The sequence below is a fragment of the Pseudophryne corroboree genome, chromosome 10 (genome assembly GCF_028390025.1).
Source record: "Pseudophryne corroboree isolate aPseCor3 chromosome 10, aPseCor3.hap2, whole genome shotgun sequence".
NCBI classification, from domain to species: domain Eukaryota; kingdom Metazoa; phylum Chordata; class Amphibia; order Anura; family Myobatrachidae; genus Pseudophryne; species Pseudophryne corroboree.
In genome coordinates this window covers 138162036-138188536 of record NC_086453.1, presented here as the reverse complement: position 1 = coordinate 138188536, position 26501 = coordinate 138162036, and the positions used below count along the sequence as shown (strand labels likewise).

At 45.1% G+C, this 26501-nt stretch overlaps 1 protein-coding gene and 1 long non-coding RNA gene across 8 annotated transcripts in view; one reads left to right on the top strand and one right to left on the bottom strand.

Moving 5' to 3' along the window:
- BRSK1 (BR serine/threonine kinase 1) overlaps positions 1–26501 on the top strand; it is a 662917-nt gene that overhangs the window by 358235 nt on the left and 278181 nt on the right. The window contains exon 1 of one of the 7 annotated variants that reach the window (XM_063942811.1): positions 16177–16294. The exons of the other annotated variants lie outside the window; for them this stretch is intronic. Coding sequence (XP_063798881.1) covers positions 16279–16294 — 16 coding nt within the window. The 5' untranslated portion in view covers positions 16177–16278. Of the gene's footprint in view, positions 1–16176; positions 16295–26501 lie in introns of those variants that run through there. 7 annotated transcript variants of the gene reach the window in all.
- LOC134966236 (uncharacterized) overlaps positions 1–26501 on the bottom strand; it is a 105451-nt gene that overhangs the window by 30937 nt on the left and 48013 nt on the right. The window lies entirely within an intron of this gene.

Below are 26501 nucleotides of genomic sequence, written 5' to 3'. Positions count from 1 at the left end.
GAGGGTGAGGTGGATTTGGAGGGGGTGGGGTGCTACTCTGTCACAGGGAATAGGGGCTCTTATAGAGGCTATCAGAGGTGTTCTGCATAATCCTGATAAGGTGTCAGAGGAGTGTGAGGAATCTTATTTTAATGTAAAAAAGAAGTCCTCAGTCACTTTTACTGCGTCAAAGGAATTGAATACCCTGTTTGAAGAACCGTGGGGTTAATCCTGATAAGAAATGTCAAATCTCTAAAAGGTTGCTCTCATCTTTTCATTTTCCTCTGGAGGATAGGAAAAAATAGGAAAATCCACCGATAGTGGACGCATCAGTCTCTAGGCTGTCAAGAAAAATTGTATTGTCTGTCCCTGGTGCAGCTTCCCTAAAATATACGGCTGATCTTAAAATTGAGACTACACTCAAATCATTGTACACAGCTGCTGGGGTGGCCCAGAGACCCACTATTGCATGTGCGTGGATCACAAATGCTATTTCTAAGGGGGGATGTTGTTTTACTCCTGCAGCATATACAGGACTCTGCGACCTTTATGGTGGAAGCCATAAAAGAGATTGGTTTGCTTAATGCACACACCACCACTATGGCTGTGTCAGCACGCAGGGGCTTGTGGCTACGCCAATGGACTGCTGATGTGGACTCCAGGAAAGGTGTGGAAGGCCTACCATTCACAGGAGAGGTCTTGTTTGGAGACGAATTAGACAAATATGTCTCCAAAGCTACTGTGGTAAGTCTACGTATCTTCCTTCCGCAGCTCCCCCAGCAAGGAAAGCTTATTCAGCTTCAAATTTACAGTCCTTTCGGACAGCCAAGTTTAAGGGAAAATCCAGAGGTGCTTCTACGGCCTCCAGAGGCGCAAGAGGTAAACCACATAAACCAGCAACTGCAGGTGTTCAGGAACAGAGCTCAGGCTCTGATTCCTCAAAGCCTTCAGCATGACGGTGGGCCGCGAGGCCTGGAGGACTGTCAGGTGGGAGCCGACTAAAATTCTTCAGTCACATCTGGTCAAGTTCGTGCCAGGATCCCTGGGTAATAGATCTTATTTCCCAGGGCTACAGACTGGAGTTCCAAGAGCTCCCACCTCACAGATTCTTCAAATCAGGCTTACCAGCTTCACAAGAGGCAAGTATAACTTTACAGCAGGCCATCCAAGAACTGGTACAGACTCAAGTCATTGTTCCAGTTCCACCTCATCTACACAAGGGGTACTATTCCAACTTGTTTGTAGTACTGAAACCAGATGGTTCGGTACGGCCAATTCTGAACCTCAAGTCCTTGAACCCGTTCTTAAGAGTGTTCAAGTTCAAGATGGAATCTCTAAGAGCGGTGATCTCAGGTCTGGAGGAGGGGGAATTCTTAGTGTCTCTGAATATCAAGGATGCGTACCTTCATATTCCGATCTGGCCGCCTCATCAGGCTTCTATACGGTTTGCACTGCAGGACTGTCACTACCAGTTCCAGGCCCTGCCATTTGGTCTCTCCACGGCACCAAGGGTGTTCACCAAGGTGATGGCAGAGATGATGCTTATACTCCACAAGCAGGGAGTGAACATAATTTCTCTAACGTCCTAAGTGGATGCTGGGGACTCCGTAAGGACCATGGGGGGGGGGGGGGGTAGCGGCTCCGCAGGAGACTGGGCACATCTAAAGAAAGCTTTAGGACTATCTGGTGTGCACTGGCTCCTCCCCCTATGACCCTCCTCCAAGCCTCCAGTTAGATCTCTGTGCCCGAACGAGAAGGGTGCACACTAGGGGCTCTCCTGAGCTTCTTAGTGAAAGTTTTAGATTAGGTTTTTTATTTTCAGTGAGACCTGCTGGCAACAGGCTCACTGCATCGAGGGACTAAGGGGAGAAGAAGCGAACTCACCTGCGTGCAGAGTGGATTGGGCTTCTTAGGCTACTGGACATTAGCTCCAGAGGGACGATCACAGGCCCAGCTTGGATGGGTCCCAGAGCCGTGCCGCCGGCCCCCTTACAGAGCCAGAAGGCAGAAGAGGTCCGGAAAATCGGCGGCAGAAGACGTCCTGTCTTCAACAAGGTAGCGCACAGCACTGCAGCTGTGCGCCATTGCTCTCAGCACACTTCACACTTCGGTCACTGAGGGTGCAGGGCGCTGGGGGGGGGCGCCCTGAGACGCAATAAAAACACCTTGGATGGCAAAAAAATGCATCACATATAGCTCCTGGGCTATATGGATGCATTTAACCCCTGCCAGAATCCATAAAAAAGCAGGAGAAAAGTCCGCGAAAAAGGGGCGGAGCCTATCTCATCAGCACACTGGCGCCATTTTCCCTCACAGCTCCGTTGGAGGGAAGCTCCCTGTCTCTCCCCTGCAGTCACTACACTACAGAAAGGGTTAAAAAAAAGAGAGGGGGGCACTAATTAGGCGCAGTATTAACTATACAGCAGCTATAAGGGGAAAAACACTTATATAAGGTTATCCCTGTATATATATAGCGCTCTGGTGTGTGCTGGCAAACTCTCCCTCTGTCTCCCCAAAGGGCTAGTGGGGTCCTGTCCTCTATCAGAGCATTCCCTGTGTGTGTGCTGTATGTCGGTACTTTTGTGTCGACATGTATGAGGAGAAAAATTATGTGGAGACGGAGCAGATTGCCTGTAATAGTGATGTCACCCCCTAGGGGGTCGACACCTGAGTGGATGAACTGTTGGAAGGAATTACGTGACAGTGTCAGCTCTGTATAAAAGACAGTGGTTGACATGAGACAGCCGGCTACTCAGCTTGTGCCTGTCCAGACGTCTCATAGGCCGTCAGGGGCTCTAAAGCGCCCGTTACCTCAGATGGCAGATATAGACGCCGACACGGATACTGACTCCAGTGTCGACGGTGAAGAGACGAATGTGACTTCCAGTAGGGCCACACGTTACATGATTGAGGCAATGAAAAATGTTTTACACATTTCTGATAATACGAGTACCACCAAAAAAGGGGTATTATGTTCGGTGAGGAAAAACTACCTGTAGTTTTCCTGAATCTGAGAAATTAAATGAGGTGTGTGATGATGCGTGGGTTTCCCCCGATAACAACTGATAATTTCTAAAATGTTATTGGCATTATATCCTTTCCCGCCAGAGGTTAGGGTGCGTTGGGAAACACCCCCTAGGGTGGATAAAGCGCTCACACGCTTGTAAGGGCTCTACCTTCGCCTGAGATGGCCGCCCTTAAGGATCCTGCTGATAGAAAGCAGGATGGTATCCTAAAAGGTATTTACACACATACTGGTGTTATACTGCGACCAGCAATCGCCTCAGCCTGGATGTGCAGTGCTGGGTTGGCGTGGTCGGATTCCCTGACTGAAAATATTGATACCCTAGATAGGGACAGTATATTTTTGCCTATAGAGCATTTAAAAGATGCATTTCTATATATGCGTGATGCACAGCGGAATATTTGCCGACTGGCATCAAGTCTAAGCGCGTTGTCCATTTCTACCAGTAGAGGGTTATGGACACGTCAGTGGTCAGGTGATGCGTATTCCAAACGGCATTTGGAAGTATTGCTTTATTAAGGGGAGGAGTTATTTGGGGTCGGTCTTTCAGACCTGGTGGCCACGGCAACAGCTGGGAATTCCACGTTTGTACCCCAGGTCGCCTCTCAACATGAGAAGACGCCGTATTATCAGGCGCAGTCTTTTCGTGGACAAGGTTCCTCATTTCTGCCCCGTGACAGAGGGAGAGGAAAAAGGCTGCAGAAATCAGCCAGTTCCCAGGAACAGAAACCCTCTCCCGCCTCTGCCAAGCCCTCAGTATACGCTGGGGCTTTACAAGCAGAATCAGGCACGGTGGGGGGGCCCGTCTCAATGAATTTCAGCGCGCAGTGGGCTCACTCGCAAGTAGACCCCTGGATCCTTCAGGTGATATCTCAGGGGTACAAATTAGAATTCCAGACGTCTCCCCCTCGCCGTTTCCTAAAGTCGGCTATACCGATGTCTCCTTCTGACAGGGAGACAGTTTTGGAAGCCATTCACAAGCTGTATTCCCAGCAGGTGATAACCAAGATACCCCTCCTGCAACAGGGAACGGGGTATTATTCCACACTGTTGTGGTACCGAAGCCGGACGGCTCGGTGAGACCGATTCTAAATCTAAAATCTTTGAACACTTACATACAGAGGTTCAAATTCAAGACTGAGTCACTCAGAGCAGTGATTGCGAACCTGGAAGAAGGGGACTACATGATGTCTCGGGACATCAAGGATGCTTACCTTCATGTCAAAATTTACCCTTCTCACCAAGGGTACCTCAGGTTTATGGTACAGAACTGTCACTGTCAGTTCAGACGCTGCCGTATGGATGGTCCACGGCACCCCGGGTCTTTACCAAGGTAATGGCCGAAATGATGATATTCCTTCGAAGGAAGTGAATTTTAGTTATCCCTTACTTGGACAATTCCCTGATAAGGGTAAGATCCAGGGAACAGTTGGAGGTCGGTGTAGCACTATCTCAGGTAGTGTTGCGGCAGCACGATTGGATTCTCAATATTCCAAAATCGCACCTGGTTCCGACGACGTGTCTTCTGTTCCTAGGGATGATCCTGGACACAGTCCAGAAAAATGTGTTTCTCCCGGAGGAGAAAGCCAGGGAGTTATCCGAGCTAGTCAGGAACCTCCTAAAACCGAGCCAAGTCTCAGTGCATCAATGCACAAGGGTTCTGGGTAAAATGGTGGCTTCCTACGAAGCAATCCCATTCGACAGATTCCACGCACCAGTGGGACCTGCTGGACAAATGGTCCGGGTCGCATCTTCAGATGCATCAGCGGATAACCCTGTCACCAAGGACAAGGGTGTCCCTCCTGTGGTGGTTGCAGAGTGCTCATCTTCTAGAGGGCCGCAGATTAGGCATTCAGGACTGGGTCCTGGTGACCACGGATGCCAGCCTGCGAGGCTGGGGAGCAGTCACACAGGGAAGGAATATCCAGGGCTTATGGTCAAGCCTGGAGACATCACTTCACATAAATATCCTGAAGCTAAGGGACATTTACAATGCTCTAAGCTTAGCAAGACCTCTGCTTCAAGGTCAGCCGGTGTTGATCCAGTCGGACAACATCACGGCAGTCACCCACGTAAACAGACAGGGTGGCACAAGAAGCAGGAGGGCAATGGCAGAAGCTGCAAGGATTCTTTGCTGGGCGGAAAATCATGTGATAGCACTGTCAGCAGTATTCATTCCGGGAGTGGACAACTGGGAAGCAGACTTCCTCAGCACGACCTCCACCCGGGAGAGTGGGGACTTCACCCAGAAGTCTCCCACATGATTAAAAACTCGACAGGTATTGCGCCAGGTCCAGGGACCCTCAGGCAATAAGCTGTAGATGCTCTGGTAACACCGTGGGTGTACCAGTCAGGGTATGTGTTCCCTCCTCTGCCTCTCATACCCAGGGTACTGAGATTGATAAGATGGAGAGGAGTAAGCTCTATATTCGTGGTTCCGGATTGGCCAAGAAGAACTTGGTAACCGGAACTTCAAGAGATGCTCACGGAAGATCCGTGGCCTCTACCTCTAAGAAGGGACCTGCTCCAGCAAGGACCCTGTCTGTTCCAAGACTTACCGCGGCTGCGTTTGACGGCATGGCGGTTGAACGCCGGATCCTGAAGGAAAAAAGGCATTCCGGATGAAGTCATCCCTATCCTGATCAAAGCCAGGAAGGATGTAACCGCAAAAACATTATCACCACAATTGGCGAAAATATGTTGCGTGGTGCGATACCAGTAAGGCCCGACGGAGGAAATTCAACTGGGTCGATTCCTACATTTCCTGCAAACAGGAGTGTCTATGGGCCTGAAATTGGGGTCCATTAAGGTTCAAATTTCGGCCCTGTCAATTTTCTTCCAAAAAAGAACTAGCTTCAGTCCCTGAAGTTCAGACGTTTGTAAAAGGGGTACTGCATATACAGCCTCCTTTTGTGCCTCCAGTGGAACTTTGGGATCTCAATGTAGTTTTGGGTTCCAAAAGTCACATTGGTTTGAACCACTTAAATCTGTGGAGTTAAAATATCTCACATGAAAAGTGGTCATGCTTTTGGCCCTGGCCTGGGCCAGGCGCGTGTCAGAATGGGCGGCTTTATCCTGAAAAAGCCCTTATCTGATTTTCCATTCGGACAGGGCGGAATTGAGGACTCGTCCTCAGTTTCTCCCCAAGGTGGTTTCAGCGTTTCACCTGAACCAACCTATTGGTGGTGCCTGCGGCTACTAGGGACTTGGAGGCCTCCAAGTTGCTAGACGTTGTCAGTGCCCTGAAAATATATGTTTCCAGGACGGCTGGAGTCAGGAAATCTGACTCGCTGTTTATCCTGTATGCACCCAACAAGCTGGGTGCTCCTGCTTCTAAGCAGACTATTGCTCGTTGGATTTGTAGTACAATTCAGCTTGCACATTCTGTGGCAGGCCTGCCACAGCCAAAAATCTGTAAATGCCCACTCCACAAGGAAGGTGGGCTCATCTTGGGCGGCTGCCCGAGGGGTCTCGGCTTTACAACTTTGCCGAGCAGCTACTTGGTCAGGAGCAAATACGTTTGTAAAATTCTACAAAATTGATATCCTGGCTGAGGAGGACCTGGAGTTCTCTCATTTGGTGCTGCAGAGTCATCCGCACTCTCCCGCCCGTTTGGGAGCTTTGGTATAATCCCCATGGTCCTTACGGAGTCCCCAGCATCCACTTAGGACGTTAGAGAAAATAAGAATTTACTTACCGATAATTCTATTTCTCATAGTCCGTAGTGGATGCTGGGCGCCCATCCCAAGTGCGGATTGTCTGCAATACTTGTACATAGTTATTGTTACAAAAATCGGGTTATTATTGTTGTGAGCCATCTTTCAGAGGCTCCTCTGTTATCATGCTGTTAACTGGGTTCAGATCACAGGTTATACGGTGTGATTGGTGTGGCTGGTATGAGTCTTACCCGGGATTCAAAATCCTTCCTTATTGTGTACGCTCGTCCGGGCACAGTATCCTAACTGAGGCTTGGAGGAGGGTCATAGGGGGAGGAGCCAGTGCACACCAGATAGTCCTAAAGCTTTCTTTCTCTAACGTCCTAAGTGGATGCTGGGGACTCCGTAAGGACCATGGGGAATAGCGGCTCCGCAGGAGACTGGGCACATCTAAAGAAAGCTTTAGGACTATCTGGTGTGCACTGGCTCCTCCCCCTATGACCCTCCTCCAAGCCTCAGTTAGATCTCTGTGCCCGAACGAGAAGGGTGCACACTAGGGGCTCTCCTGAGCTTCTTAGTGAAAGTTTTAGTTTAGGTTTTTTATTTTCAGTGAGACCTGCTGGCAACAGGCTCACTGCATCGAGGGACTAAGGGGAGAAGAAGCTAACTCACCTGCGTGCAGAGTGGATTGGGCTTCTTAGGCTACTGGACATTAGCTCCAGAGGGACGATCACAGGCCCAGCTTGGATGGGTCCCAGAGCCGCGCCGCCGGCCCCCTTACAGAGCCAGAAGGCAGAAGAGGTCCGGAAAATCGGCGGCAGAAGACGTCCTGTCTTCAACAAGGTAGCGCACAGCACTGCAGCTGTGCGCCATTGCTCTCAGCACACTTCACACTTCGGTCACTGAGGGTGCAGGGCGCTGGGGGGGGGCGCCCTGAGACGCAATAAAAACACCTTGGATGGCAAAAAAATGCATCACATATAGCTCCTGGGCTATATGGATGCATTTAACCCCTGCCAGAATCCATAAAAAAGCAGGAGAAAAGGCAGCGAAAAAGGGGCGGAGCCTATCTCCTCAGCACACTGGCGCCATTTTCCCTCACAGCTCCGTTGGAGGGAAGCTCCCTGGCTCTCCCCTGCAGTCACTACACTACAGAAAGGGTTAAAAAAGAGAGGGGGGCACTAATTAGGCGCAGTATTAACTATACAGCAGCTATAAGGGGAAAAACACTTATATAAGGTTATCCCTGTATATATATAGCGCTCTGGTGTGTGCTGGCAAACTCTCCCTCTGTCTCCCCAAAGGGCTAGTGGGGTCCTGTCCTCTATCAGAGCATTCCCTGTGTGTGTGCTGTATGTCGGTACTTTTGTGTCGACATGTATGAGGAGAAAAATGATGTGGAGACGGAGCAGATTGCCTGTAATAGTGATGTCACCCCCTAGGGGGTCGACACCTGAGTGGATGAACTGTTGGAAGGAATTACGTGACAGTGTCAGCTCTGTATAAAAGACAGTGGTTGACATGAGACAGCCGGCTACTCAGCTTGTGCCTGTCCAGACGTCTCATAGGCCGTCAGGGGCTCTAAAGCGCCCGTTACCTCAGATGGCAGATATAGACGCCGACACGGATACTGACTCCAGTGTCGACGGTGAAGAGACAAATGTGACTTCCAGTAGGGCCACACGTTACATGATTGAGGCAATGAAAAATGTTTTACACATTTCTGATAATATGAGTACCACCAAAAAGGGGTATTATGTTCGGTGAGGAAAAACTACCTGTAGTTTTCCTGAATCTGAGAAATTAAATGAGGTGTGTGATGATGCGTGGGTTTCCCCCGATAACAACTGATAATTTCTAAAATGTTATTGGCATTATATCCTTTCCCGCCAGAGGTTAGGGTGCGTTGGGAAACACCCCCTAGGGTGGATAAAGCGCTCACACGCTTGTAAGGGCTCTACCTTCGCCTGAGATGGCCGCCCTTAAGGATCCTGCTGATAGAAAGCAGGAGGGTATCCTAAAAGGTATTTACACACATACTGGTGTTATACTGCGACCAGCAATCGCCTCAGCCTGGATGTGCAGTGCTGGGTTGGCGTGGTCGGATTCCCTGACTGAAAATATTGATACCCTAGATAGGGACAGTATATTTTTGCCGATAGAGCATTTAAAAGCTGCATTTCTATATATGCGTGATGCACAGCGGAATATTTGCCGACTGGCATCAAGTCTAAGTGCGTTGTCCATTTCTACCAGTAGAGGGTTATGGACACGTCAGTGGTCAGGTGATGCGTATTCCAAACGGCATTTGGAAGTATTGCTTTATTAAGGGGAGGAGTTATTTGGGGTCGGTCTTTCAGACCTGGTGGCCACGGCAACAGCTGGGAATTCCACGTTTGTACCCCAGGTCGCCTCTCAACATGAGAAGACGCCGTATTATCAGGCGCAGTCTTTTCGTGGACAAGCGGGCAAAAGGTTCCTCATTTCTGCCCCGTGACAGAGGGAGAGGAAAAAGGCTGCAGAAATCAGCCAGTTCCCAGGAACAGAAACCCTCTCCCGCCTCTGCCAAGCCCTCAGTATACGCTGGGGCTTTACAAGCAGAATCAGGCACGGTGGGGGGCCCGTCTCAATGAATTTCAGCGCGCAGTGGGCTCACTCGCAAGTAGACCCCTGGATCCTTCAGGTGATATCTCAGGGGTACAAATTAGAATTCGAGACGTCTCCCCCTCGCCGTTTCCTAAAGTCGGCTTTACCGATGTTTCCTTCTGACAGGGAGACAGTTTTGGAAGCCATTCACAAGCTGTATTCCCAGCAGGTGATAATCAAGATACCCCTCCTGCAACAGGGAACGGGGTATTATTCCACACTGTTGTGGTACCGAAGCCGGACGGCTCGGTGAGACCGATTCTAAATCTAAAATCTTTGAACACTTACATACAGAGGTTCAAATTCAAGATTGAGTCACTCAGAGCAGTGATTGCGAACCTGGAAGAAGGGGACTACATGATGTCTCGGGACATCAAGGATGCTTGCCTTCATGTAAAAATTTACCCTTCTCACCAAGGGTACCTCAGGTTTATGGTACAGAACTGTCACTATCAGTTCAGACGCTGCCGTATGGATGGTCCACGGCACCCCGGGTCTTTACCAAGGTAATGGCCGAAATGATGATATTCCTTCGAAGGAAGGGAATTTTAGTTATCCCTTACTTGGACAATTCCCTGATAATGGTAAGATCCAGGGAACACTTGGAGGTTGGTGTAGCACTATCTCAGGTAGTGTTGCGGCAGCACGATTGGATTCTCAATATTCCAAAATCGCACCTGGTTCCGACGACGTGTCTTCTGTTCCTAGGGATGATCCTGGACACAGTCCAGAAAAAGGTGTTTCTCCCGGAGGAGAAAGCCAGGGAGTTATCCGAGCTAGTCAGGAACCTCCTAAAACCGAGCCAAGTCTCAGTGCATCAATGCACAAGGGTTCTGGGTAAAATGGTGGCTTCCTACGAAGCAATCCCATTCGGCAGATTCCACGCAAGAACTTTCCAGTGGGACCTGCTGGACAAATGGTCCGGGTCGCATCTTCAGATGCATCAGCGGATAACCCTGTCACCAAGGACAAGGGTGTCCCTCCTGTGGTGGTTGCAGAGTGCTCATCTTCTAGAGGGCCGCAGATTAGGCATTCAGGACTGGGTCCTGGTGACCACGAATGCCAGCCTGCGAGGCTGGGGAGCAGTCACACAGGGAAGGAATATCCAGGGCTTATGGTCAAGCCTGGAGACATCACTTCACATAAATATCCTGAAGCTAAGGGACATTTACAATGCTCTAAGCTTAGCAAGACCTCTGCTTCAAGGTCAGCCGGTGTTGATCCAGTCGGACAACATCACGGCAGTCACCCACGTAAACAGACAGGGTGGCACAAGAAGCAGGAGGGCAATGGCAGAAGCTGCAAGGATTCTTCGCTGGGCGGAAAATCATGTGATAGCACTGTCAGCAGTATTCATTCCGGGAGTGGACAACTGGGAAGCAGACTTCCTCAGCACGACCTCCACCCGGGAGAGTGGGGACTTCACCCAGAAGTCTTCCACATGATTAAAAACTCGACAGGTATTGCGCCAGGTCCAGGGACCCTCAGGCAATAAGCTGTAGACGCTCTGGTAACACCGTGGATGTACCAGTCAGGGTATGTGTTCCCTCCTCTGCCTCTCATACCTAAGGTACTGAGATTGATAAGATGGAGAGGAGTAAGCACTATATTCGTGGTTCCGGATTGGCCAAGAAGGACTTGGTAACCGGAACTTCAAGAGATGTGCTCACGGAGGATCCGTGGCCTCTACCTCTAAGAAGGGACCTGCTCCAGCAAGGACCCTGTCTGTTCCAAGACTTACCGCGGCTGCGTTTGACGGCATGGCGGTTGAACGCCGGATCCTGAAGGAAAAAAGGCATTCCGGATGAAGTCATCCCTATCCTGATCAAAGCCAGGAAGGATGTAACCGCAAAAACATTATCACCGTAATTGGCGAAAATATGTTGCGTGGTGCGAGGCCAGTAAGGCCCGACGGAGGAAATTCAACTGGGTCGATTCCTACATTTCCTGCAAACAGGAGTGTCTATGGGCCTGAAATTGGGGTCCATTAAGGTTCAAATTTCGGCCCTGTCAATTTTCTTCCAAAAAGAACTAGCTTCAGTCCCTGAAGTTCAGACGTTTGTAAAAGGGGTACTGCATATACAGCCTCCTTTTGTGCCTCCAGTGGCAATTTGGGATCTCAATGTAGTTTTGGGTTCCAAAAGTCACATTGGTTTGAACCACTTAAATCTGTGGAGTTAAAATATCTCACATGAAAAGTGGTCATGCTGTTGGCCCTGGTCTGGGCCAGGCGCGTGTCAGAATTGGCGGCTTTATCCTGAAAAAGCCCTTATCTGATTTTCCATTCGGACAGGGCGGAATTGAGGACTCGTCCTCAGTTTCTCCCCAAGGTGGTTTCAGCGTTTCACCTGAACCAACCTATTTGTGGTGCCTGCGGCTACTAGGGACTTGGAGGACTCCAAGTTGCTAGACGTTGTCAGGGCCTTGAAAATATATGTTTCCAGGACGGCTGGAGTCAGGAAATCTGACTCGCTGTTTATCCTGTATGCACCCAACAAGCTGGGTGCTCCTGCTTCTAAGCAGACTATTGCTCATTGGATTTGTAGTACAATTCAGCTTGCACATTCTGTGGCAGGCCTGCCACAGCCAAAAATCTGTAAATGCCCACTCCACAAGGAAGGTGGGCTCATCTTGGGCGGCTGCCCGAGGGGTCTCGGCTTTACAACTTTGCCGAGCAGCTACTTGGTCAGGAGCAAATACGTTTGTAAAATTCTACAAAATTGATATCCTGGCTGAGGAGGACCTGGAGTTCTCTCATTTGGTGCTGCAGAGTCATCCGCACTCTCCCGCCCGTTTGGGAGCTTTGGTATAATCCCCATGGTCCTTACGGAGTCCCCAGCATCCACTTAGGACGTTAGAGAAAATAAGAATTTACTTACCGATAATTCTATTTCTCATAGTCCGTAGTGGATGCTGGGCGCCCATCCCAAGTGCGGATTGTCTGCAATACTTGTACATAGTTATTGTTACAAAAATCGGGTTATTATTGTTGTGAGCCATCTTTCAGAGGCTCCTCTGTTATCATGCTGTTAACTGGGTTCAGATCACAGGTTATACGGTGTGATTGGTGTGGCTGGTATGAGTCTTACCCGGGATTCAAAATCCTTCCTTATTGTGTACGCTCGTCCGGGCACAGTATCCTAACTGAGGCTTGGAGGAGGGTCATAGGGGGAGGAGCCAGTGCACACCAGATAGTCCTAAAGCTTTCTTTAGATGTGCCCAGTCTCCTGCGGAGCCGCTATTCCCCATGGTCCTTACGGAGTCCCCAGCATCCACTACGGACTATGAGAAATAGAATTATCGGTAAGTAAATTCTTATTTTAGATGTGCCCAGTCTCCTGCGGAGCCGCTACCCCCCCCCCATGGTCCTTACGGAGTCCCCAGCATCCACTACGGACTATGAGAAATAGAATTATCGGTAAGTAAATTCTTATTTTCTTACCTGGACGATCTTCTGATAAAGGTGACGTCCAGGGAGAGGTTGCTGGACAGCATTGGCCTCTCAACTAAACTTCTCCAGGATCACGGTGGATTCTGAATCTTCCGAAATCTCACCTGGAGCCAACACGGAGGCTCTCATTCCTGGGAATAATACTGGACACGGAGTCGCAGAAAGTGTTCCTTCCGTTGGAAAAAGCATTGGTAATCCATCGATGGTTCGGGATGTCCTAAAGCCAACCCGGATATCGGTGCATCTATGTATTCACCTTCTGGGGAAAATGATGGCTTCTTACGAGGCACTTCAAAACGGAAGGTTTCACGCGAGACCCTTCCAGCTCGATCTGTTGGACAAATTGTCCGGATCGCATCTTCACATGCACCAGAGGATTTGTCTGTCGCCAAAAGCCAGGATCTACCTTCTGTGGTGGCTACAGACCTCTCACCTCGTCGAGGGTCGGAGGTTTGGAATTCAGGACTGGATCCTGTTAACCACGGATGCAAGCCTCCGAGGTTGGGGAGCAGTCACCTAGGGGGTGCAGTTTCAAGGAAGATGGTCAAGTCAGGAAGTCATCCTTCCAATCAACATTCTGGAACTCAGGGCTATATACAATGCCCTTCTGCAGGCCTCTTATCTTCTTCAGAATTGGGCCATTCAAGTCCAGATTTCAGCCTTGTCCATTTTCTTTCAGAAACAATTGGCTTCTCTCCCTGAGGTCCAGACATTTTTTAAAGGGGTGTTGCGCATCCAACCTCCCTTTGTGCCTCCCACGGCACCTTGGGATCTCAATTTGGTGCTGCAGTTCCTCCAATCGGACTGGTTTGAACCGTTACAGGAGGAGGACGTAAAATATCTTACGTGGAAGACCGTTACACTGTTGGCCTTGGCTTCAGCAAGACGTGTGTCAGAGCTGGGGACTTTGTCTCACAAGAGCCCCTATTTAATTTTCCATGAGGACAAAATCTGAACTCAGAACTCGTCAGCAATTTCCTCCGAAAGTGGTGTCTGCATTTCACATCAACCAAACTATTGTGGTTCCGGTTATCACTTCCACTTCCACTACTTCAAAGTCTTTGGATGTTGTGAGGGCTTTGAAGGTATACGTAAAGAGGACAGCTCGTCACAGGAAATCCGACTCGCTGTTCGTCCTATATGATCCCAATAAAATTGGGTGTCCTGCTTCAAAGCAGACAATTGCACGCTGGATCAGGCTTACTATCCAGCATGCTTATTCCACGGCAGGCTTGCTGGTTCCAAAATCTGTACAGGCCCACTCTACTAGGTCGGTGGTTTCTTCCTAGGCAGCTGTCCGGGGTGTCTCGGCTTTACAGCTCTGCCGAGCAGCTACTTGGTCAGGTTCGAACACGTTTGCTAAGTTCTACAAGTTCGATACTTTGGCCTCTGAGGACCTTCAGTTTGGTCAATCAGTTCTGCAGGAACCTCAGCACTCTCCCACCCAGTTTGGGAGCTTTGGTACATCCCCATGGTACTAAATGGAGCCCCAGTATCCTCTAGGACATAAGAGAAAATAGGATTTTAATTACCTACCGGTAAATCCTTTTCTCGTAGTCCGTAGAGGATACTGGGCACCCGCCCGGTGCTTCTTTCTTGCTGCACTGTTATTTGGTTAAGTATTGTTGGTTCAGCTGTTGCTGTTCCTGTTTAAAGTTGGGTTAGCTTAGCTTTCCTCTGTTTATTATTATTATTATTATTATTATTATTATAAGTCTTGAATGTAATTTAAAAGGTTGCCAAGACTCATCCTGTTCTTTCCTTTTTTTTTCTCTTTCCTCCTCATCATTATCATTCCTCCTCCTCCTCCTCAGCATCATCATTCCTCCTCCTCCTCCTCCTCCTCATCATCATCATTCGTCCTTCTCCCCCCATTATTATCATAATCATCATCATCATCATTCCTCCTCAACATCATTCATCATTCCAGGAGTCAGGACTTATTTAAAGAAAACTGCTGTGCTACTTACCTTTTTTGTTGCGCCCAGCAATGGCTCTTGCCCTGTGTTCACTATGCTTGGTGGCAGTCACTGAATCTGGAGAACTTTGTGAGGCAGGAGCAGGGGGAGGCAGAGCTCGCTCAGCTCAACTAGGAGTCAGGACGGCCCACTGCAAAAAAAAAGAGCTAGGTGCCAGCCGCTGAGATTTATATTATTAAAATACATTGCACCGGGTGCTCGGTAGATTGCGGCAGCCAGTTCTCTGCTCACAGGAGGGGCATATGCGTCCAGTTTATACCTAGTGTAATTGACATACACTTGTACCCATCTTTATATCCATTTGTTATTAGACATCAATAAGGATTCAAATGCTTTATTTCCCTAATACAGCACAAACAACTTATAAGAAAATATAAAAAACATTTTCTATGAGGACAGAAAAGTCCAAGCAACAAACAAAGCAATAATCAGTGCATTTGCAAACAGCCAGTTCCAAGTGTTTCACTAATCCTGGACATCATCATCAGCATGGATGCCGGAAACACACAACATTCTGTTGTGGTGCTATTCTTTCCAGTCATCCTTCCCACTGCCTGTGAGCAATTCCAAACACCTGGTTTGTAGCGACGGCTCAGTTGAACCCCGAGGAAAGAGTTGGGACAGACGAAACGCATTGCTGGTCTGGGCAGCGTTGGGCCCCATAGTTCTCAGAGGCCCGAGTGCAGTGCATCTGCTGCACTGCTAGTACTTCCGCCCCCACTTTGCCCTCCAACAGAAAGAATGTAAGCTCTCTCATGAGCTGGGTTCTACCTACCCTTTGATTTCATGTCTAAATTGATTTTGTCTGTGTTTTCCCTGTTTTATGTATCCCGGTTCTTCTCACTATTCTGCGCTGTGGACTACCATACACCTTACAAGTCAAAGATGACAATTATTATAATAATCCTGTTGAATAAAAAAAAGATGTTAAATAACATGAAACAGAAGATATTTTGTTAACCCATTAATGAAATCTAGCAAATACATCAGTTTTGCTTCTGCTCTTTTGGCTTTGAAGTTTGAACAGTGTTTACGAATATGATGGTACTTTATAAATCCAATAATAATAGCATAAACGCAGAGGCGCCTCCATCTCCGTACTTAACATTAACATACTGCAATGATTACTATGCCTGTACAAAGCCCAATATAGATTGAAGCGCTTCTGTCTGTGGTACCAGGAAATATCTTTGTCCTTTTTCATCTGGCAACACAATGATTATATGACAGGTTCAGAGTTATGGCTGAGTGCTCCTTGCCCAGGTATCTCTGCTGCAGCACCAGAGCCTGTGTGTATCTCATGGGGGCTGTAGATCTGGTATCACACTGCAGCTGTCCCACAGCCAAATGCAGACATACTGTAGGAAACTGGAATCTTCAAGGTCATGACTGGCTGCCTGTGCGCAGACTCCCGGGTTCTTTCTGCTTGTGAATGATGACTCCAGTGGGGATGGGATTGTTTTGCAGTGATGCCAGCGTTCAGGCTTCCCTCTCTTTTGTTTTTGTTCTCTCATCTGCCATAGTTTGTTATTTTTATTCTGAATGTGTCCTTCACAAGGTAATTATGTGTCCTTCACAAGGTAATTATGGGACATTTCAATATAGGGCTGCGTACAGCTTAACAACTTGGAGTACGAGTATATATGTTGTCGCACTGCTGCTGCTTTCATTGACTCACTGCTGAGGATCCCCCGTCTACTTGTGAGAGGTGGAGGCAGTGTTATATTTAGTAGTCTGCACATTCTCTAATGAGATTTTTTTTATACATGCAAATGATCCTGGAGAAGTCATATTTCACCGCATAAGGTGTGAAGAAGGGAAAAAATAACATGTTCGCTGCTTATGGGAATTAGAATAGCAAAGCATTTAATTTAGGTGCATTTACCTTTCAGCAGATATTCTAGTAGTATTAATTAGAACAATTGCAATAATAATGATAGTATAAATAATTATGTATTACAAGTATTTAAAAATTAGTTTTTCTCATGATGTACAGATGTGTCCTCTTACATCCTTGCAGCGGTCACGAAAAACAGCCCTTCAAGTCGCGCCATGCTGTGGCGGGACTCAGAAGCACCAAGCATCTTTTTTTTTTTTGCATTTCCCAGCGAAAATGCGTTTTAGTCGCAAAGTAATGCAACAGGACGCACAAGCAGGTCTTACTGATTAAAATGATATGACGCATGCCTAGGGTCAACACAGTCGCAGTCACACACAGAATATAGGCATGCTGCATATGAGATACATTTTTGCGGAAAAAAATGCAAAAAAAGACGCATGACGCTACCAAGTCACGCAGCCCTCGCGTGTTATGTGTAGCGCGACATGTAGCGCACGAAGCAAAGATGTAAGAGGACACATCTGTAGTTCTTGATCCCAATGTTTTTATTCAAGGAAAATATGGATCTTTCCTTATTATTATTATTATTTAGATATAGATCACAATTAATTACCCAGCAGTGCCATTATTTATCCAATACTATATTGAGAGTATTAATCATTTGCTCTCTGCCCCAGTGGAGTTTTCAATTCTGTGTGGGAGATACTGGACAGCATACAAGCTCCACACGGATAGGGCCCCAGTTGGAAAGTGACCCAAGTGCTGTTAGACAGCTAAGCTGACCACTGCAGTACCAACATCTTGTGTACTGATGAGCCTGTACTTATGATAATAGATAAGTACACTAGGCTGTATATTGGAAACTCACATTAGACAGTTAGTGCCAGGGCCGGACTGCTCAACTGGCACTTCTGGCATGTCTCTTGGCACACCCCCTTTGGTAGTGTCTGCACAGCCCTTTCACGGTGCATGTGCCCCTATAATGTACACGTGCTGCACGCACATGCCAGGGCCGATTTTCGGTCCGTCCCTTGGTAGTGCAGAACCAGACACGGTAGACTCCAGATGGTGTTAGCCGCTGTAGCTTATGGTCTACAGATCGCAAGAGTTACCAGGAGAGGGATCCATAGAATCCCTTTTCTTCTACAACACTGCAGGGATGGCTCCTTTCAGGGCCCCTGTCCCTGTGGGTGTTTTTTTAATACATCTGGGCGATCATTAATTTCTTATTAACATGAATCATGGCAATAAGGAATTATAATTATCAGGTCTAGGACCCAATAATTTTTGGAGTCGATAATTAATTCCACATTAATTCCTGATAATTAATAAATAATCATGATTCTGACATGGGTATTTCAAATTTATTCAAGTAAGAAATTAGAAATTGAATAATAAAAATGTGTTAGAACTCTCCATTTAATTACTAAGATATTGCATATGCAGATTCTTGTAGTCGTAACCCTATTTTGTGTAAACAATTTTTTCAAATTTGCAAATTCGCTTACATAACATGTTCTTTAACAAACCTAAATATTATACTAGCGTTTGCCCATGGCTTCGTTTGCATAGGATATCTGTTATGCTCAGCGGAACTAACTTTACAAAGACAGCAGTGCCAATCCATTGCTACTTAACCTAACACCAAAAGGCTACAAGTAATATACAGGGTGTTTTACTTGCCTCTAGCCCCAAAGTCTTTCTTATACCTTTCAAAGTAAATTTACGTAATTTAGTGAAAATTTTACATGGACGTACCTTGATCCGTGAGAAACATGAGGAAGTCATTGCAAGCAGTGGTGACTCCAGAGGTGGGGCTGCAGTACAGTCCAAAATTCAAATAGGGGAGCCACACCAACTGCCGGTGCAGGGGCAAATGCAGGATTTGCTGGTGGTGGTGGGGGGTTTTCGTAGGAGTATGTATGTGTGTATATATATATATATATATGTGTATGGGGTGAGCAAACAGCGCCAAAAATATGCAGTAGACACAAGTTTTTCACAGTATGTCAGCTTTAGTGACCCCCAAATATACAGTCACTATACGCCACTCCCTAATACATAAAGGGCGTCCGCTACCTCTTAAGTAGGTCCTGCACTAGTACGAGTGCAGGATAAAGATTAAAAGTTGAAAACGATGGATAAGATCTGAGCGACCAATGGTGGCAGTAAATTAATAGGACTGCTTATTTTCTTAAAAGAAGGGGGTTTATTAAGGAACAAAAATTTTTTTATATATAAAAACATACAACTGGCCAATCGGGGTTGCAACATCCACAGGTGCTAAATATTAGCACGATGGAACCCTAGGCACATATAAATGAAAAACATCAAAATTATTCTAGCAAAAAAACAATTTAAAACTTATGCGGAGCACGAAAAAAGTTTAAGAACAAATTGGAAAGCATGGGGTTATTAAAAAATACAATTCATATGTTAAAAAATCTAAAATCTAAAAACACATGGAATTGATGAGGGATACATGAAAATTAGAATGCAATTAAAATAATGGAGATGGATATGAGTAGCTTAACTGAGGATTCAGTAGTAGTATCAGGATTCACCTATATATATATAGGAAATGGAGAACACAGGTGCCCAAATTTGTTTTAAATATATACAAAGGTGAAAAAGCAGGTATATAAGGTGATAAGATTTGACTGGATCACTTATCTGGTCTAAGTAGACATTGATCTGTCAGCCATCATTTGGAATTCAGTACATGAAAATAAACAGCAAAACATAGTGTGTACCATTCATAGACAAGTTATTTAACACTGTCTGGATATAAACTGCATTTTTAGGGAACTAGCATATTCCCATTTATAATCAATTAGCAGCCTCAGCAGTGGATACATTTTTTTTAAAAAGGCATAAATTTAATAAAATAACATAAAAATGGCTGAATGACACATGTACAAGAGTTAAAAACATATAGAGCTTATCTGTCCATATTAGAGGTAACAGCAAAGCGTCCCATATAGGAGGTATCAGCAGAATGTACCAACGCGTTTCGTCCGTCAGTGTCTGGACTTCATCAAGGGGATAACCACAATGAGTCTGGAGGCTCCATTTATACCGGAGAGAGGTAATTTCAGTGTCCAATGATTATGACATCACTTCCTGTGCTCCTAAACTATTGTGTATTAAGCTTAAACTTATGGTTCATACAGTGATAGACCTTATCCAGTGATATAAAGTGAAAGACTATCCAGTTATTAAGTGAAGAGAATAGAAATATGTGTATAACAAGATACAGTGGCTTATTAGTGCGTGTGAACGGCGGTAGAACGCATATTGGAACGCACCGCCGTTCGTGGCCGTGGTGGAACGCACCGCCATTTTGGAAATATCACGGCCGCCGTATATAGATATGTGGGCGGCGGATTGAGCTAATAGTACTTGAAGGGTGTATTTCAGAACTGTGTTGTAGCTACACACCGATTAGGATCGAAAGAGGAGGCAGAGGAACCGTGTTAGAAGTGGAAGTAGCGGTGGAACGCACCGCCCTCTTGAAGACGTCACTTCCGCTGTAAACAAGGAAGTGACTGTACCAAAAATACTAGTGCAGTAAAACGATCTATGAATCAGTGAACTTATAAAGGAGGGAAATAGAGTGAGGTGTAGTGCTATTTTCACCTAATAGGAGTGATGATGGATTATAATGAGATACAATACATGCGATGCGCGGTGAAACGCACGCCATTTTGGAGGGCTGCGGTGAAATGCAAATAGTGCCTATATTATAAAGAGTGAGGAAATATTATTCACTTAAATGCTAAAAAGCATTATACGTTTTATCTTATCAGTCCAAAGGGGGATGATGGTGGATCCGAGAATCAGACATCAGTTCGATTTACATATATGTCCATGATCTTTAGTTTCTTTAGGATGATCTTTTCTTCATTGAAGGTGTCTGGATCATTTATACTGAAAGATATGCATTTACAAAGTGATAGTACCCAATCGAGATGTGATCAAAATATATAGTTGTGAAAAAGATATATATATAGGATGAAAAGTATATATAATAAACATCAAAAGAGATCAAGAAAGAGAGAATGAAGAAATAGTGTGTGATTAGGTGGTATTTCAAAGAAAGGGGGCAATTTTGAAAGCTTCATTAAGTCCCAGGGGTGATAGAGTTTTTAATTCATGAATCCAAAACATTTCTCTTTTTGATAATTTGTTGAGGATGTCTCCACCTCGTTCACCTAGTTTCACCAATTCTATTGCTTTAAAAGGTATATCTTCCGGGTTGGATATATGTTTTTCTACAAAATGTTTGGATACTGTATGGTTCTCAACTTTATTTTTAATGTTTCTAATGTGTTCTTGAATACGCAGTTTGAGAGTTCTCTTAGTTTTTCCAACGTACTTAAATCCACAAGTACATTCCAATACATAGATTACCATGGTAGAGTTGCAGTTTAGAAAGTCCTTAATAAGATATTCCTTTGTGTTGTTGTAATTAGAGAATTTCTTTCTATTGGGATGAAGGAATTTGCATATATTGCAATTTCCACCCTTGAAACATCCTTTGCATTTTATGAAGGTAGTTTTGGTGTTACTAGGCAGGTGGCTTGGTGCCAATATGTCCTTTAAGTTACTTGTTTTTCTGAAGAAAATATCGGGTTTGGAAGGTAGAATTTCTTTAAGTATTGGATCTAAAAGCAGAATCTCCCAATGTTTATTGATAGATTGTCTGATAATGAACTCCTGGTTGCTGTAGGTAGTAATAAAAGGGGTAAAGTTTTCAGACCTTTTCTGTACTTTTTTGGTAAAAAGTTCCTGTCTTCTTGTATTGGCTGTTTTTGCTAATGCCTTGTTAATGACCTGTTGAGGATATTCTCTTTCCTTGAATCTGTCAGCGTATGTTTTCAATTGATTTTCGCAGTCTTGTTCATTGCTACAATTGCACTTGATGCGATAGAACTGAGAATAAGGAATGTTTGTTTTCCAGTACTTTGCGTGACAGCTTTTGAAATGAAGGTAGCTATTAGTATCTACCTTTTTGATGTGATTACTGGTAGTAATCCGGGACTCAGTACTTGAAAGGGTCAGATCTAGGAAAACAACCTTTTCTTTATTCATTTCGTGCGTAAATTTTAAATTGTATGGATTGATTTCAAGTGATGCAAAGAATTCCTTGAATAACTGATCCTCTCCTTCCCAAATGATCAGGATATCGTCTATATAACGTTTGTATACAATCAAACTGGCAAAACCGCTATCTTTGATCTTTAAGGATTCAGTTATATCAGGTATGGTTCCCAAAGACTGGCGTATAGCGGAAGTAGTGCCTATATTCAAAAAGGGAAGTAAAGCTGAACCAGGTAATTATAGACCAGTTAGTCTTACATCTATAGTGGGGAAAGTATTGGAAGGTATTCTAAGAGATAGTATTCAGAAGTTCCTTGAAGTCAACAGGGTCATTAAAAGGAATCAACATGGGTTTATGAAGGACAGATCCTGTCAAACCAACTTACTTGGCTTTTATGAAACAGTAAGCGCAAACCTAGATCAGGGTAAAGACGTGGATGTAATCTTTTTAGACTTTGCCAAAGCGTTCGATACTGTACCACACATGAGACTTATCTACAAGCGATAGTGATTGATCTATAGTAAAAATTTTCATATATAGACCATAGATCCACTAAGTTAGCAATTAATTGGAAACAATCTCTGAGGACCAGAAAGAAAGGAGGGATATTTATATGGTCTATATAGAAAAAAATTATTAATATAAAAATTGTGTCTTTAAATTATACTGCTGATTTGATGTTTTTTTGAATTTCATTTTATATATGGTATTAAGAAACTGAAGTAAAAATAAAAATATCTTTTTTATATATATATATATATATATATATATATATAGAACAAATGAAGAATAGCGCCTGGGCCAGTCCTAAGTATGACACTCTAATAAATTGTTATGGAATTAATTAGAGATATTTGTAACACACCCCATAAATCAATGGGTGGCAGCTCATGCCCAGTACAGAGTAAATAGATAAAAAAATAGAGTGCAATAGAGCGCCTGATAGTGTTTATATGTTAAAATATTATTGTATAGCCAGTTCACCCTGTGAGGTGTGTAAAGTACAATTTTTAAAAAAAGAACAACTTAGCTCCTTGGAGGCAGCTTCGATCAGATGACGCTTTAGAACGTGTAAGTAAAAAAACAAAAGAAGAACATAGTGTGTACTGTTTTTACAGAGTTAAAAATGCATATAAAACTCTGAAAGTAGGAACCTTGCTGGTCCCAATAGCCATACAGAAGTTTGTCAGAATACAAATAAAAACACAATTTATTATAACAATCCTGACGCAAAGGCAGGTAGCAAACGTACAAGATAAAAACAATTAGGTAGCTTATCTATCCATGATTGGAAATGTCGTATAAACAGCAATTTCGTAACCAGAGATTCAATTTAAAATCCTGTAGCAAATGCAGGTATCATACGTACGAGATAAAAACATAAAAACGGCTTATCTGTCCAATGTTAGAAGTATCGGGTGAGCAGCAAATCCCAATCCCAACGCGTTTCGTCCTTTAGCAGAGGAAGTCCTACTTTCAGAGTTTTATATGCATTTTTAACTCTGTAAAAACAGTACACACTATGTTCTTCTTTTGTTTTTTAACTTACATGTTCTAAAGCGTCATCTGATCGAAGCTGCCTCCAAGGAGCTAAGTTGTTCTTTTTTAAAAAATTGTACTTTACACACCTCACAGGGTGAACTGGCTATACAATAATATTTTAACATATAAACACTATCAGGCGCTCTATTGCACTCTATTATTTTTATATATATATATATATATATATATATATATATAAACTGATCCTTCAGACCGGCAATTCCCACTGTTGAATCACTGGACTCCGGTGCCCTCAGTTCCAATGGTGTCACATAGTAGAAAATATACCGCGGCGACCAGAGCATATCAGGTGCATATGCACCTTGACAAAGGGGCGGCTGTGCCCCGAAACGTTGGAGCTTGTTATGATGCAGTTTTCATACATAAATCGACTCATTCAAATCTCTGAGTGCCGCGGTATATTTTCTACTATATATATATATATATATATATATATACATACAAACACACACACACACACACACACAGTGTCAGCGCTTTCAAATTTCTTCTTTGTTTTACTACAACGATATGTCTGAGGCTGAAGTCGGAGGCCCTTGAACTGTCCCGGGAGCTTCCCGGGAGTAGTTCAATACGATTTGGTATAATTTTGCATGCGATATATCTTATGCGATCCCAGCCATGTCTGCGGGAACTGACATATCACGAGTGCAGCTCTAACGATCTAGGGGAGCCGATCCGACCCTCACGGGAACGCGCATCGGATCGTATCGGAAACACATCCAAAATGCCCGATTTCACCCGATATATCTACCTGAATGCCCAAAATCGGGCATTATCGTTCTAGTATATGGGGCCCTTAAGACAAAAACTAAATTGAAACTCCTTGGCAACATGAACACTGGTACACACATTCATACACTGTACGTTATGAGATTTGTAATCCATTAATGATCAGACATGAGGAAGAGACAACATTTGTCCTTTGGCGGATTTTACCTTTGGGCTGCAGAACTGCACCCCTTCTCAGTAAAAGCAGCCTAATGGCCCCTGCACATTTGACGATTCCGACAATATGCCTGACGGCCGATACGGACGACCCGGAGGTGCGCGGGGGAAGGGGGGGTTTGACGCTGGGAGTGAAGTTTCTTCACTCCCTGACGTCACCCGGCTCCATAGCCCTGCATGCTAATATGGACGATATTGGCTTGCAGGCATAAATGAGCCGGCACCAACGATGAACGATCGCGGGGCCACGCATCGTTCATCGTTGGTGCCTACACACTGAAAGATATGAACAATTTCTCGTACATTACTGAACGAGATTATTCATATCGGCCGCACAAATCGTCAAGTGTGTAGGGTCCTTAACCCTAACCCTCTGGAGGTGGTGCCTAACCCTCCATCCCCGCAGCCTAACGCTAACCCTCCCTTTCCTGCAGCCTACCCCTAGCCTTCCACCCGCAGCCTAAACCTAACCTCCCCTCCCCCTGTGCGGCTAAAATGTTGGCGACCCTGGCATACTTACTATCACACATATTTAATATATATACTCCCTGGGAACCATCCCCAGTATGAGCATTGTCTCCTGGCAATGCCAGAGCACTAAGAATCAAACTGGAGTGTAAGGTAGTCTTTTCCTGCAAGGCTATACCCCTTGCTGTGAGGCCACACATTATTTTTGGTGCGTGCACCTTCGGGCGCACGAATATTTCTTGGTGTGTACATTTTTAAAATAGCCAGCGGGGCCTGCATTTTTACTGTTCGCAGTGGGAGCCATATTCTCTAGAAACGGTTCTGCCCACCACTGGTCCATAGTACTGTCAGTCATAATGTGACATTACTTACTACTTCTTTCAGGTAGGTGCTATGATCAGTATATAAGTTATGTTTTAATCAAGCAAAGGCGACAGTCAGTGTTGAATTTTGACAATTAAAAAAATATATATTTTGGATTAAACTTTTTGGGGTCAGTCCAGTTAGGCACGATGGTCTCGTGGGGGCGAGACATCGCGGCAGCAGCCGCACATAATGGTGGCCCGAATTCGCACAAAAGTGCTCGCCACCCCATAGAGGTTTGAGCAATTTTGTGCGAATTGGGGCTGATTTCAGCCTGCGAAGGGTGTGAGATCGGCTGCCATTGCCGCCATTGAAACGCCGTTGCAACTGCACATCGCACCCTTCACAGCTAATTGGCTCGACCCCTTAGCATATTTGTTTCAGACAAGAGAAATGAGCCTGGGAAAATATTTTTACGGGACAATCTCATTTGTGTTGAGGCTTTTATGTCATTACAATGTGTGCATTTTGTATTAGGAGAGATTTAATATTCTCATACTTTGCAAAATGTTAATTTTCCGGGGAAAATCCCCCAAAGAAAATTAACTGCCGCTTTCATATATGACCTCTATGTTACAGCTGCAGTAACAATCTCTATTCTGAAGCTTCAAAGGGTTTTTGTTTTAATACCTAAGGGTTCATCTTCTGAATCCTGTTCCAATTTACTAAAAACACTGTAAACCTCAGTGAATGCTAACACACACGTACTCACAGACAAGATCAGAGCCTTGAAGTATACACCTGTATCCAGCTCATGTTCAGCTATTAAGGTCACACTGAAAATTAATGTGGGAATATGTTTACGGAATTCTACAGAAAAGAAGTAATACGGAGGATTGCATGTTCCTAATGCTAACAGTGACATGCCTTTGTGTTCAAAACATGAAGTTAGTTGTTAGATTGTTTTGTTCAGTGATTGTTTTTTTCTTTTCTTTTTTTTACTGCATTGTCTATATAATTCTCTTTCCATTATTCTCAACACATACTTGAAATTGGTCCATGCTTTTTTTATTACATTCATGTTTCTTTTTATAGACATTGCAATATGTTGGGTCCATGCTGATCATCGTCATCAGCAGCAGTACAGATCTTACTCCAGGGGGAAGCAGCTGCATCAGATATACCTCCTAAGAGGCAAATATGAGGCTGCTTGCCTCCCACATAACCGTAGTAACAGGGCCTTTCTGTACATGGGCTACAGTGGTCGATCGCTTCCTATCCCGCTCCATCTCGCTACATGTCTGTCCTCCATTTTACCAAGTAGTATGTGCTTCTGTACAATACAGATGGCGGGATCCCGGTATTTACATGCCCAACAGAGGGGGGGGGGGGGGGGGAGCGGAACGAAACCCCTTGCGGGCTCGGTGACAGGTTCTATTCCCATTCCATGAATTCCATGGGTGTCATGGACACCCACGACTGGGAATAGTCCCTGTTGGTCAGCATGCCAACCGTCGGGATAGTGAGGGGGGCGGGATG